This window comes from Lipotes vexillifer, unplaced genomic scaffold (genome assembly GCF_000442215.2).
Source record: "Lipotes vexillifer unplaced genomic scaffold, Lipotes_vexillifer_v1.1 scaffold124, whole genome shotgun sequence".
NCBI lineage: Eukaryota > Metazoa > Chordata > Mammalia > Artiodactyla > Lipotidae > Lipotes > Lipotes vexillifer.
The window spans coordinates 903,769-916,290 of record NW_006771308.1 but is presented as its reverse complement, the minus strand read 5'-3'; the positions used below and the strand labels follow the sequence as shown (position 1 = coordinate 916,290).

The following is a 12,522-nucleotide window of genomic DNA, read 5'->3' as shown; positions in this document are numbered from 1 at the left end:
TACTGTTCTATAATGTTCTAGTCTTGAGACTGAATGGAAAAATCCTATTTGGCACTCCTTTACCTCAGATGGCATGTGAATGCTTATCACAGTAAGAAATTCTTATGATCAGATTTGAGGTGCAGAGGAATAGGAAGCATGGAAATTTTGACCTATATTAAACAAACAAGCAAACAATAACTCTTCCATATGTTAGAAGAGGTTTTTAACTCTAAAATCAAGGCCTTTTTCCAGAAAATTAAATTCACTAAAAATGAAATAAAAATAAAAATCCCACTATGGCTCTAAATATATGACAAATAAATAAGGTCACATGGTTTACACATTTCAAATTCTTAACGAGGCCCTACAGTATTTCAGGAAGACGTCTTAAAGTATTGTTCCCTGAGTTCTTGAGGCAACCCCAAATATAAGTTCATGAAATCCAAGACTTTAGAGAGAGAAAAACCCACATGGTTTACTTCTCTCTCTTCTAGGAGTAGCTGTTTACTCCAAAGCAGTTTGTTCAGTGCTTACCCTATAGTTCAAATGCTTTAAAAATGTGGCTTTATCCATTTCTTAGAAGACAAGCTCCCAAATGAAACTTCTAAGAAGGAAAAAAAAAGAAAAAGACTGTTTAAAGAAGGTAAAGTTTTAACATTAGTTAACAGTGCAGTTGAGTAAATGAGTTTAGATCTGTAATACATAAAGAGTGGTAATACTGTCATAGGTGTTAGAAGGTAGAGTTCTATGGACTCTGGCATTTCTGACCTCAGTGGTTATTAATACCAGCTTCTCTTACCAAACAGAAAGTCTAACAATTAATTCAAAAAACCAGAACTATTAGAAACGGAATGACTTTTTCATATGTAAATGTATGAGAAGGCGTACATTTGGTTATAAAATAAAGATCAAAACAGCCAGCTAATAATTTCTCAACTTTTAAATATCTGCAATTTACATATAAACTTACACATAATAGTAATTTTCAAAAACTCATTCAAAACTGGGGTTTTAAGATTCTAGAGTTGTTTTCATATCACCTTCTTGGTGGCTATTAGAATATTTTTAAAAATTCAAAGCTTGGGAATAATTCAAACAGTGAAATATGTATTTGTTTGCAACTTCCATTATAGTCTATTTAGAAAAACTAATTACAATGAATGGAGATTTTAATTCTGTTGCTGGAAGTTTTACGCTAGGCTTAACTTTAAGCCATTAAAGTTTAAAAAAAAACCGAACAAAACCCCACAAAAAACAACGGTTGAGAGAACATACTGAAATGCTCCATCCATTTCAGTAAAGTGCACAATTATGAGTGTTTATCCTTTGGCTTGGCTATGACCTTAAGGGAGGTGTAGAAGTCAGTGGTGCTGGTGTCAGATTCCTGACTATATTACTGAGGCTGGCAATCTTCTCCTCTAGGAGGTAATTTTTCTTCTCTGCTGTTTTTTGTCGCTGTTCAGTTATTTCCAGAGCTTTCAACAATTGGGCATTTTCCACATACAAATCCTTCACCATCTCATCTGCTTTAGTATTCTTGCAGAGCTAGAAACAGAACCAGAAACATCTTGACTCCATTTCTGTAATTCTCTTAAATTTAAGGTCTGACATAGGACAGTTGTTTATAAAGGCAAATGGCTTCTATCAATTATATTCTTTCATTTTACACTACAGCTTTAACATCAGACCTGGCACCAGGGATACAAGTAGAGCAAATCCACTTATTCCAAGCTGTTTCTCTGCATAATATGTTTGTAGAAGTCACTAATAAAAAGAACAAATTGATATTTGAGGGCTCAAAAATGAAGATATTTTTCAACCTAATAAATTAGGTATTATTTCTTTATTCATTCTCTAAAAATATCAAACTTAAATTTCTGAGGGTGTGAACTGTGTTTAACTGTTATTAACAATAGGTGCTTGAGTTTCCCATTCATAACCACATACAACCTACTGATCGTTATAATACATGAGCCAAATTTTAAAATAGAGAAGATTTGGCAGTTACTTTTCCTTAACTCTCCCTGTTTGTATAAAACCTTGTCTAGAAGAGATATTCTAATCTTTATGGTTAGAATATACAGTCTTGGTTAGGGCAGGAAAACTTGTCAGCAGCATTAGGATAATTTTATTATTGCTCCTATTAGTTAATATCTTATAATCTCCTTTCCCTCATTATACCTTTAACTCCTCATTTTACACCCAGTTTCAGGCAGGGCATCTACAAGTATAAAGGTTTAAGGGAATAAAGAAGGAGTGGCTAATTAATTTACATAATAGCATTTCAAAGGGCAATGATAAAGACTATCACACTGAAGCCCAGAACCTGAGTGACTGGCAAGTTTAACATAATACTAACATACTTTCTATCGAACTGTTTTTATACAAACTTTCCTCCTTTCCTGCCATTAAAAAACACTTTGATGACTCTTATCTACTACAGAATGAAATTCAAACTCTGTGGCTTAGCACTAAGACCCTCTACTGTCTGCTCTTCCCTATCTCTCATTTCTTTTTCTTCTTCCAGGACAGGATGAACAGTTAATGCCAGTGTTTGTAGATGACCACACCCCATGTTACCCATTTTCTTTACTTTTGAAACTGCTATCTGGCCAAATGCTTAGTACTGTGAACTACACTAGTAGCTGTAGTAAGTGAACTACACTCCATATAGGCAGGATTTTGTTTTGTTCATTGCTGTATTTCTAGTGCTTAGAACAGAACCTAGCATGTAGTAACTATGTGTTGAATAAATGATTAAAGGATTGAATCAATAAATGTAAATACAGGACTTTCTCTTTCTCTCCATTCTGTGTATTAAGATATAGGGCTGAGGAAAGTTCCTGTCTACCTCTGCATTTAGACTTTCCCTTGGAATTATTCTTCTTGGATTTTATATATCTGAAAAACCAGGTTGGGCAATTTCCACCTTCCCACTCCCACCACAGTTTGTCTCAATCTCAGATTCCAGAGAAGTTATAAAACTTTCCTAGAAAGTAGTCTTTCTTGTATGTCTCTTCAGTGGATGCACAAATAATTTCTAAGCACTGAGGCCACACCTCTCACCAGCAGGAAAAAAGGATCAGGCTACTTAGTGGTCCTGAATTCAAGAGTCCAGATTCTAATTCAAAACACAACCTTTTGGGGTCTGGCTATAGCCATAAGGTTGTTTTTGAGGCTGTCATAGCTGTTGCAAACAGGAAAGCTAAAGTTACACTTATTATCCCCCAATTTTTTACCAATATAAAATTTCTTTTTATTTAAATAGGAAAATCTACAAAATTTCAATTTAAATTGAACCTCATTAGAAATGCTTTAGGTCCATGAGAGTCACTGCTAGCAAATATACATTTTTTAAATTGTAGACAAACATATGACTCAAAAGAACTTTGGAAAAAAACAATGTAGAACACAGAATTCATATTTTTGAAGTGGTATGGGAAAGAGTGACTCCTAAATTCTTCTAAACATTTATAATAGAATTTGCTTTTATTAGACAACAAAAGTTAACAAGTTAATAGCAATAGAGGAATGTAAAACTGGAGTTAAAGTTGAATATGAGGTGGGTGGGTAGAGATGACCTGGGAGGCTCACTTGTTCTTTGAGCTGATTCACTTTCTCCTGAAGAAGTCTTTTCACCAGTTTCAATTTTTGTTCAACTTCCATCATTCGTTCCTCCATGACAGTTACCAGGTGTTCCTGGTTTCCCTGAAGGAAAGAAAAAAATTTGTATTATCATTTGAAAATCATGCCACACAAAAGCACTAATAGTTAATTTCCCCCATAAAATGCCTAGAGAAAGGACAGCAAATGTTTGCCTTTGAACAGGAAGGGTGGATTTCTGATGAAATGGGAGCTCTGAACACTGCATGGGTTGCACATGTTAGAAAAGTAACCCTATTAGAGAAAGAATCAAAGACAAAAGAAGAATCTTACCTGTGTTACTATCTTCCCCTGAGATAAAGCAAAATTCTTAAAACCCATAATTTAAGATCTGTGTGTACTTATTATAGTAAAATAGGTATCCAAAGTAAATTAAAAGATGGCTCTCAACCTTTCATCTGTGATTTGGGTCTTTGCAATACTGTGGGCCTCTCAACAACAAAATAATCAAAAACTGAGTTTATTTAGGATCACCTAACATTTCCAATTAGCTTGCAATATGTGTCTGTTTTTCCTTTGAAATGGCTGATTACTGTGAGGGTGTTAGTGTTTCTAATAGCCTCTTCCTGCTAGTTATTCTGGTTATTGGTTTCCTAATTTGACCTGTCAATGTGAAGCACATATCTGAATTGGAGGATGGGTTTATCATTAGAACAGATTTAAAACTGACAATCTCCCCATAAAAAAACTCCTAGGCAAAACAATACGGCAGAAAAAGGACCCTGGCTTCTCCTTCTCTCCTCATACAACAGTGATGGATTAAGGAGTGTGTGGGTTTTGGAGCGCAGAGTGACCTGGAACAAGATTTAGAGTGCAACTGACGGCCCGTTCTTCCAGTCCACCAAAATGTTCACATAAAGAATTTCAGGGCTTCCCTGGTAGCGCAGTGGTTGAGAGTCCGCCTGCCGATGCAGGGGACACTGGTTCGTGCCCTGGTCCGGGAAGATCCCACATGCCGCGGAGCGGCTGGGCCCGTGAGCCATGGCCGCTGAGCCTGCACATCCGGAGCCTGTGCTCCGCAACGGGAGAGGCCACAGCAGTGAGAGGCCCGCGTACCAAAAAAAAAAAAGAATTTCAGATTTGAAAAGGTTCTTCAAATGTTTAAGCAAGACTCAGGTATTAGTGGCTGATGGCATAACCTGTCCTTAAAAATATTCCCAAAAAGGTGTCCTTTAAAAAGCACAAAAAGAATGACCAAATGTGAGTGGAAAGCCAACATGTGTTTGTTTGGATATTAAATAATAACATTTATTCAAGCATAAAAGAAACTAAGCCATGAGACTAATTTGAAGAGAAAAATTGTAGTAGGCAAAAGACTAATGCAAAATTTCAAGAAACCAGGTCTTAAGAACATCTAAAATCCTATATTTTAAAAGTTATAATGGCTTTTTAAAGTTCAAACATAAACGGAAAATGCCAGATTTCCACTTGCCTTAAAAGAAAAAAAAAAAAAAAAAGCTAAACAAACCATAAAAACCCCAGATAATTACTTCAAAGAACACGGGGCATGGCAAAAGAGTGGGGAAAGAGGAAAAACAAAAGCAGTCATATATTTAAAATTTATTTTATTTCATCAAAAATTTCCTTTTTCCTGTCAAAAAAGCATTATACATCTTATATAAAACAGTATAAATAACCCTGATTTTCTTCAAATTTCACATATAAAAGTAGTACCTTTTGTTAAAAATAGTTACAACATATGGAATGAGAAAATATATAGAATACATCCTTTCAAGAATCTCAAGTCCACACTCTTTAAATCGTATAAATTATTACGTGTAACAAGCTGAAATTTGTGAATTTGATTCACAAAATCTGTCATTTCTACATAAATAGGAAACATAATACTGCAAAGGCTTAACAATAATAATAATAAACTTAAAAGAGCACTTGATTCCAAAACATTTCTCAGCTTATGTCTCTGTTTGTGTGGTGTGTGTGGGTGTGTGCATTTGAGTATTTGCCATGGTAAGAAATGCCAGCAATAACAGCCCAGTGTTCACAGGTGCCCAATCCTTCTGTAGGAATCTGCATGCACTGCTCGCTGCTCCGGTAGCAAGGCCTAGAGAAAGAAGGCAAGTGGTACACTTCACCCTGATGTCAAGATTATGTTTTTGGGGGGAGTCTAAATTCACACATTTATAATGCAAACAATTTTTAAAAGCAAACATCAATACTACATATGCAAGCGAAGCAACACAAGGCAGAAGAAATCACATCACTCTACACACACAGACAACGTGCAGATTCTAATAGCACTCTGTATTCTTAAAATTAGTGTCAGCTTAGTTACCAGAAACAGGAGAGCCTGCCATGGCATTCTAGTGAGAGCAATAAGCAGTCCACCCTGCCATCTGGAGAAATTCTTTCTTTCTTTCTTTTTTTTTAAGTACAAAAGTCTTAACAAATTTTGTCTATCTAATCCTCAAATAATTGAAGTAAAAGGATTAAACACTGGTGGGTGGGTTGGGAAGAGCATGTTTTGAAAATAGTGTATATGAAAGAGCAATGAGTAGGATCTTAGTCTAATCATTTGGTTTTAAATGTCCATTAAAAACTGAGGTCACTCAGTTTTTAATGAAGAGTTGAAGCATCTGTCCAACACCCACCATCACAGTTTTAATTCTGGAATTAAACTTTAGTATTTGGAAATTGAGTGTAGGAAGCTTCCAGAAACATGGATTTTAAACCTTTGTTAGAAAGAATAGATGACAGAAGTACATCATGCAAAAGCATAGATATATACTAGTAGGAGAAGAAAACCAAGTTGCTACAATGTATAATTATGGTGCTAATGTGACTTTGCAAAGCCAGGGTGAGGGGATTACAGAAAGAGAGGTGGGAAATTCCTTGTCAAACATCAACTGAAAAGCAAGGTATTTGAAAACAGAAGACGAGCATCCAAACTAGAACAAACTAATTTAGAATTCTACAAACTAAGGAGTATTTTTAATTTTATTCCTAATTCTGAATAAATGGGCAAGACCAAAGAGTCAAGAGACTTCTGAAAGAGGAGAATCATGAATGAAGCACTAAAGAGAAATAACTATTTGAAAACCTAGGTAATATAAGATTGTGTCTGGTAGTGAGCTGGGATAATGCTAATTCAAAGGGAAGAGGAACAAGATCTTTATTTTCTTAAAAATAGAGTTTTTCAAACTAGATCATTAAAAAAGTTAAATGAACTATGTCAACTAAAAAAGTCACTGATGACACATTTTACTTTATTAGTTGAGAAAAGTCCCCATTTGTGAATTCCATGGAACTCAGCAGGCTATACTCCTCTGGTACAAGAAAACCCAGGATGCTTTGTTAGTAATACATATCCTAGAGTTGCACTTGAATTCTGTAATATCTTTGGCATTAGACAAGAATGTTAGGTCAATTGTGCAATATGCTCAAGTGATCCTGAGACTTCATCATCGATTACAAATGTGCAAAGGAGACCCAGAACACTTAATTATCTAGCTTAGAAGCTGAGAGCTCAAAAACAGCACTGCAAAATCCAAAACCAAAACAGCACTGCAGCTCTGTGGATTTGTAATTGAGGTAAGGTGTAACTGTCTGACAAAAGATTTGGGTTCTTCATCCCCACATGTGAACTGGTATAACTTTCAAATAAGCAGGTAAAATTAAATTAGGTGATCTGAGTTTACTATTAGAAAAAGATGCTCATACCTGTGGTGTGTTGATTTCAGAAGTCCTGTTTTCAAGTTCCTCCTGCAGGCACTGGTTTATCCTTTCTGGCTGTAGCAGCTGATATTGAAGCTGCAGAAATTGCTCCCTGGGAACCATTGGACAGGCTTGCTGCTGGAGCAGCTGCAGATCCCAAGCATGAGGGGATGGGCTAAGCATCACAGTGGACCTCAGGTGCTGCATCTAGAGGATAAGGGCAAAGCCCTGGTCAGCTGCAGTGCCTTCAATCAGAGTTGCCCTTGAAAGTGGCAAGCAGAGAGTAATGAAGTCTATGAATTCATTAATGGCCTCTCAGACTCACCGGTAACTTGAAAACAGGCAGCACATGATCCTGAGTAAGAATAAAGAATCATTTTGCTTAGGAGATAATACATTTAATGAATAAGCAGAGGCCTTAAAAGTTTTAGACTTAAACTGTACTTCCTCATTCTTAAGTGACTATAAGACATGAGGTACATGATGTACATATGTCTGAATTCTCCTTTTTTCTTCTTACACTAGAACATTTAATTATCCCTCTTTTTTTTAAAAAAAAAAACAGGGTTGGAATAGGCAAAGGGGAGAAAGAGGTTATGCTTTAGAGTTTTGCCACTTACCATTCATAAAGATTCTTAAGAGCGAATGTTCAATGACTACATTTTTTCCAAGTTAGCAATTTGTTTTGAAGATTCTCATCTTGCATCTCAGATTATTTTAACCTATCTTAGTTTATCAGACAGGCAATTCCGGGGCATAAGGTGATACCCCAGAACATCTGGGAATTGAAGTACATGGAATGAAAGTATTTATTCAAGACAATGAGGAAATGGTATGTGTATCGCAAGCCAATCAAAGTTGGAGCGAGGGAAAGGAGAAGGCACTGCATTTGGCTAGTGAAGCATGCCACCTCACATCTGTCAACACGTTCAGCGGACACAGAGCCCAATGGAAGACATGCAAGAAATATGACCAAGTACTAAACTCAAGAAGAAGCACCCCCAGGCATGTGAGAAGGGAAAAAGGCCCTCTAAGACATCTACAATTAAATGTTATCATGAAACTTCAGAGCCACTATCCATTTCCTTAAATCTAAATTTCTGAGGTGGGGTGTTACCCATTTTGAAATATTTCTAGTTATAGATTTAGAAAACCCACCACTTTATTTTTAAGAATAAAGAATATGGAGAATTATGATTCCCTGATTTTATATCAGCGGGATGATTTTCTTCACACACGTCTTTAAATACTAAGGAAAATCCTGATGTAAATGTAAACAGATATATTCCAAAATTAAAGCAAAATGAAAATGAATATTGGCTCTTACCTTAAGTATTTATTAACTGTCATAGTAGTAGAAATGATTACATGAACAAGGAGTTTAATGAGATGTCTCCATGCCATGAAATTCATTGAAAGAATGTTCTACCTTCACACACTATCTCAGGCAGAGAACTGCACCCTTCTCTGCTAGTTCCAACCACAGAGTTCTAGGTACAGGTTAGCCACAGATAAAACAAAAACAAAAGAGAATTAAGGAGTTATACAAAGAGGAAGAAAATATGAGTTATAAAGAGAAAGAACAGTACAAATTGGGTATGTTATATACCTGACCACATGTGCTCTAGTCAGTAGGAACTTATAAAGAACCAACATTTACATTTCTCTGTATATAAATGTTACAGATATTAAAATGTCTCACAGCTCTAATTCTGCAGCCACTTCCTCATCTATTGCAATTTGGTTGGTTTACGAGCTTGCTACCTTTACCTCCACCCATCCCAATATAATAATTCAGAAGATTTCAAGTCCACTATGGAATAGACCTGATGTTAAATACCTTGCCATGTGGAGATGCAGAATATAAACTATAAAACATTTTTATCGTTCAAGTGTCTGAACTGTTGGCTAAGAGGTACACAACAGACTTTAAGAATTGCTAATAGTCTATAACCCTGTTTTTGAGTGATCAAAATGAATTGCTTATAGAACCCTGCCTCATACAGTTGGAAAAAACCCTGGAGTGGGAGGCAGATTCTTCCATATCCTTGTCTAGTGATTTGGGATCTTTAATTACCCTGGGGTAGGGCTATGTATTATGTTACATCAGTGACTTTCAAACTGGCATATAGGGATGAGGAGAAGCCCCTTCCCCCAAGGGGGTGCATACATCAGATTGAATCACCTAGAAAGCTTTCCCTAAATTTCTAGATCCCAAAGATTCTGATGTAGGAACATCTCCCTGCCTACTTACTGCCTCTCCCCCAAACCCGAAGAGAATCCATGCCAGAGTGAGAGGCATGTACCTATCCCTCAGGTCAGGTGGGCACAAAAAATGGTGTGAAAACCACTGTTCATCCTCAAATTTGGCCTAATCTGTAGATATCATAACATAAATAAAAATCCAATTTACAGGGCTGGTGGGAAGGTGGAATGGAGTGTTATTGGTGAATGGTTAGTGTTCCTGTTTGGGGTGATGAAAAAGTTTTGGAAGTAGTGGTGATGGTTGTAGAACACTGTGAAAGTAATTAATGCCACCGAATGCCACTTAACAAAATTTGTCATTTTAACCATTTATATCTATCTATCTATATATATACTTAGCACAATTTTTAAAATAATGTAATATACCCAAACCACTGAATTAGACACTTTAAATGGATGAATTGTGCAGTGTGTGAATTACATTTAATAAGGCTGCTGAAGAATCGAATTTATATGTCTGTACAGAATTCATAGCTCAGTCTTATTTCTAATGAAACTTTAATTAGAATAGTGTATGAGATGTTCTTTTCAGTGTTCCAATTAAAAATTCATGCTTTTTCTTTTTCCAGCTCCAGTGCCAAGAACACTCAATTTCCCTCATCCATTAGCAAATATTTACTACTAGATCAGGGAGAAGAGTAATGAGGGGAAAGTGCTTATGATGATTAATCGTGTAAAGTAGGATTGGGAGAGAAGGGGGCTTCTGAGGCCAGAGAGAATGGTGGGAGAACTGGCCTGCTGGCAGAGCATTTGGAGAGAATCTGACAGTGATTAAGTATATATACCCTGTTACTTTTCAGTCAGGTACCAGACATGTCACGCTTAGCTTCAGATATCTTATTCATTAAAGTATATAATTATTTCATCAGAAAAGCATATCTACATCTAAACACAGCCCGCAGCCCAAGGTTTTAAACACATTTATTATACGCTGTCAGAGAAGTAAAAAATGGTTTGGATTTCACTCTTTATAGTTTCACTAATCTCCCTATTAGTGGATAAATCAGAGAACATAAAATTGACAGAAACCTTAGCGGTCGTTTAAATGTCAATGTGATATGTGTGCCCATATTTCATATCTAAAAACCGAGCATCTACTGAAACTTACCTTTGCATGTATCCAGCTTCATGAAAGAAAATATTTACATATCTCTCTTCCTTCCTATAATTCTGGCTTAAAAATATTTGTATACATAGTACTTTTTAAGAGCACGGAAAGACATTTTCTACCCAGGCCTCTACCTTATATAAATTTTACAGGTCATTAAATGTTGGATTAATTAATATTTTCATTACCCAAAGCAAAGTATCTCAATGAAATTTTTACTTATTAAGGAGGATTTTACATAAGTTGTTTTACATCCTATAATTGTGCTTGGTATTCAGAAAGCAATCTATTAGACTGGAAACTCAATGTCCAAGCTGACAGGTTTTACAAATCCACTTTTATATTTATCAGATGTACCTCTCCCAAGGCAGTGCTGAACTACAAATATAGTAATGAACAACAGCAACCCTTGAAAATTAAACCTCTAAATGCTAATGCTCTTAAATTCCCTGCATGCATTTCCCCACTGAACAGGTTGTTACAGAGCAATCACATCTGTAAAACACTACACTGTGGGAGGTATCAGGAAACTGTTAAAACCACAGCAATGGCGAGAGAGCTCTGAGCCTCTTGGTCAGTACTGAACAGAGTCCCTGCCACTTGAATTTGTTGAGGTACAGGTCCTTGCATTTTAGGATAGTCAACATTATTCCTTCCTCTGTGAAGCAGTATATATTCCTATGGCTGTGTAATTAGCAAAAATATCTATCAAACTTGGTACGACAGACCAAAGAATCCAGCTTGGCAATGTACTTAGATTTTCACTGTTTTCATAATAGGAATTTAATGCTATGCTAGTCTCTCTCAACAAATGGCTCATTCATGGATTAAAATATTCTTCATAGCTAAGGCCATTTGCTTAAAAACTTACCTCCATTAGCTGCTCATCCAGTTTTACTTGTTTCTTTTTCAGGCCTTCATTTTCCAAATGAATTGTTTCTAATTCTCGTTCAAGGGAATTCATCTGACTAACCTGTTAAAAAACAAAAAACTCCCTTAAAACCAAAAACAAAACACTTGAGTTGCTCTACTTTATTTTGACGAATTTACGCTAGTCACAAATCTCAACTCTTGGAAGAAAACTGAGTTCATTCATCAAGGGAAAACAACAAACAATATAATTCAGTGCACTGATTATATTTAGGTAGTCTAGTTTTAATCACCACTCCTCACATAGAACAGATTCCAAAGGCAGGTAGCTTTCAAACTTCAATGCCACTCACTGTAAGAAGCACATTTTCTCTTGCAGCCCAGTGCAAACACCCACACCCACGTGTGTGTGTGTGTGTGTGTATATAAATATATATATACACGTAATCAGTTATAAGTATATATCACTAAGAGAAAACTTTCATGAAATTATCCTTACCATGAGCCATGCACTCTGATATTTTCTAGTATAGTTTAATAATTTAAAATGCTGGGATTTAACTAGATTGATTTCATGATCCTCTACTATGGATCTGCAGTAGGTAAAAACATTTCTTAAGGCAAAGTTTAAAGGTTTAAAACTGAGAATACATAAAACCTGATTTAACTCTCAATTTTAAAGAAGAAATTTGAAGATTTTATGAGTATCCTTTTTTGGAATTCTCTTTATTACAGAATCTTATGAGAATCTAGTGAGCTAGAGGACACTGGGAATTAGAATATTGCTAAGTAGAAAACATATGACACTATTCTAGAGTGCTGATTTTTGTTTCTTTCAAAAAGAACTGAGGAGGGGGCTTCCCTGGTGGCGCAGTGGTTGAGAGTCCACCTGCCGATGCAGGGGACACAGGTTCGTGCCCCGGTCCGGGAGGATCCCACATGCCGCGGAGCGGCTGGGGGCC

At 36.2% G+C, this 12,522-nt stretch overlaps 1 protein-coding gene across 2 annotated transcripts in view; it reads right to left on the bottom strand.

Moving 5' to 3' along the window:
• Positions 1–1,242: 1,242 nt before the first annotated feature.
• Positions 1,243–12,522, bottom strand: part of NIN (ninein) — a 96,268-nt gene continuing 84,988 nt past the window's right edge. Inside the window, exons 27-30 of one of the 2 annotated variants that reach the window (XM_007446606.1) lie at positions 11,562–11,663; positions 7,324–7,524; positions 3,577–3,690; positions 1,243–1,527 (exon numbers count right to left, since the gene is read on the bottom strand). In XM_007446606.1, the coding sequence (XP_007446668.1) occupies positions 1,318–1,527; positions 3,577–3,690; positions 7,324–7,524; positions 11,562–11,663 (627 nt within the window). In that variant the 3' untranslated portion in view covers positions 1,243–1,317. Of the gene's footprint in view, positions 1,528–3,576; positions 3,691–5,644; positions 5,708–7,323; positions 7,525–11,561; positions 11,664–12,522 lie in introns of those variants that run through there. The other variant, XM_007446607.1, reaches the window with a different exon arrangement.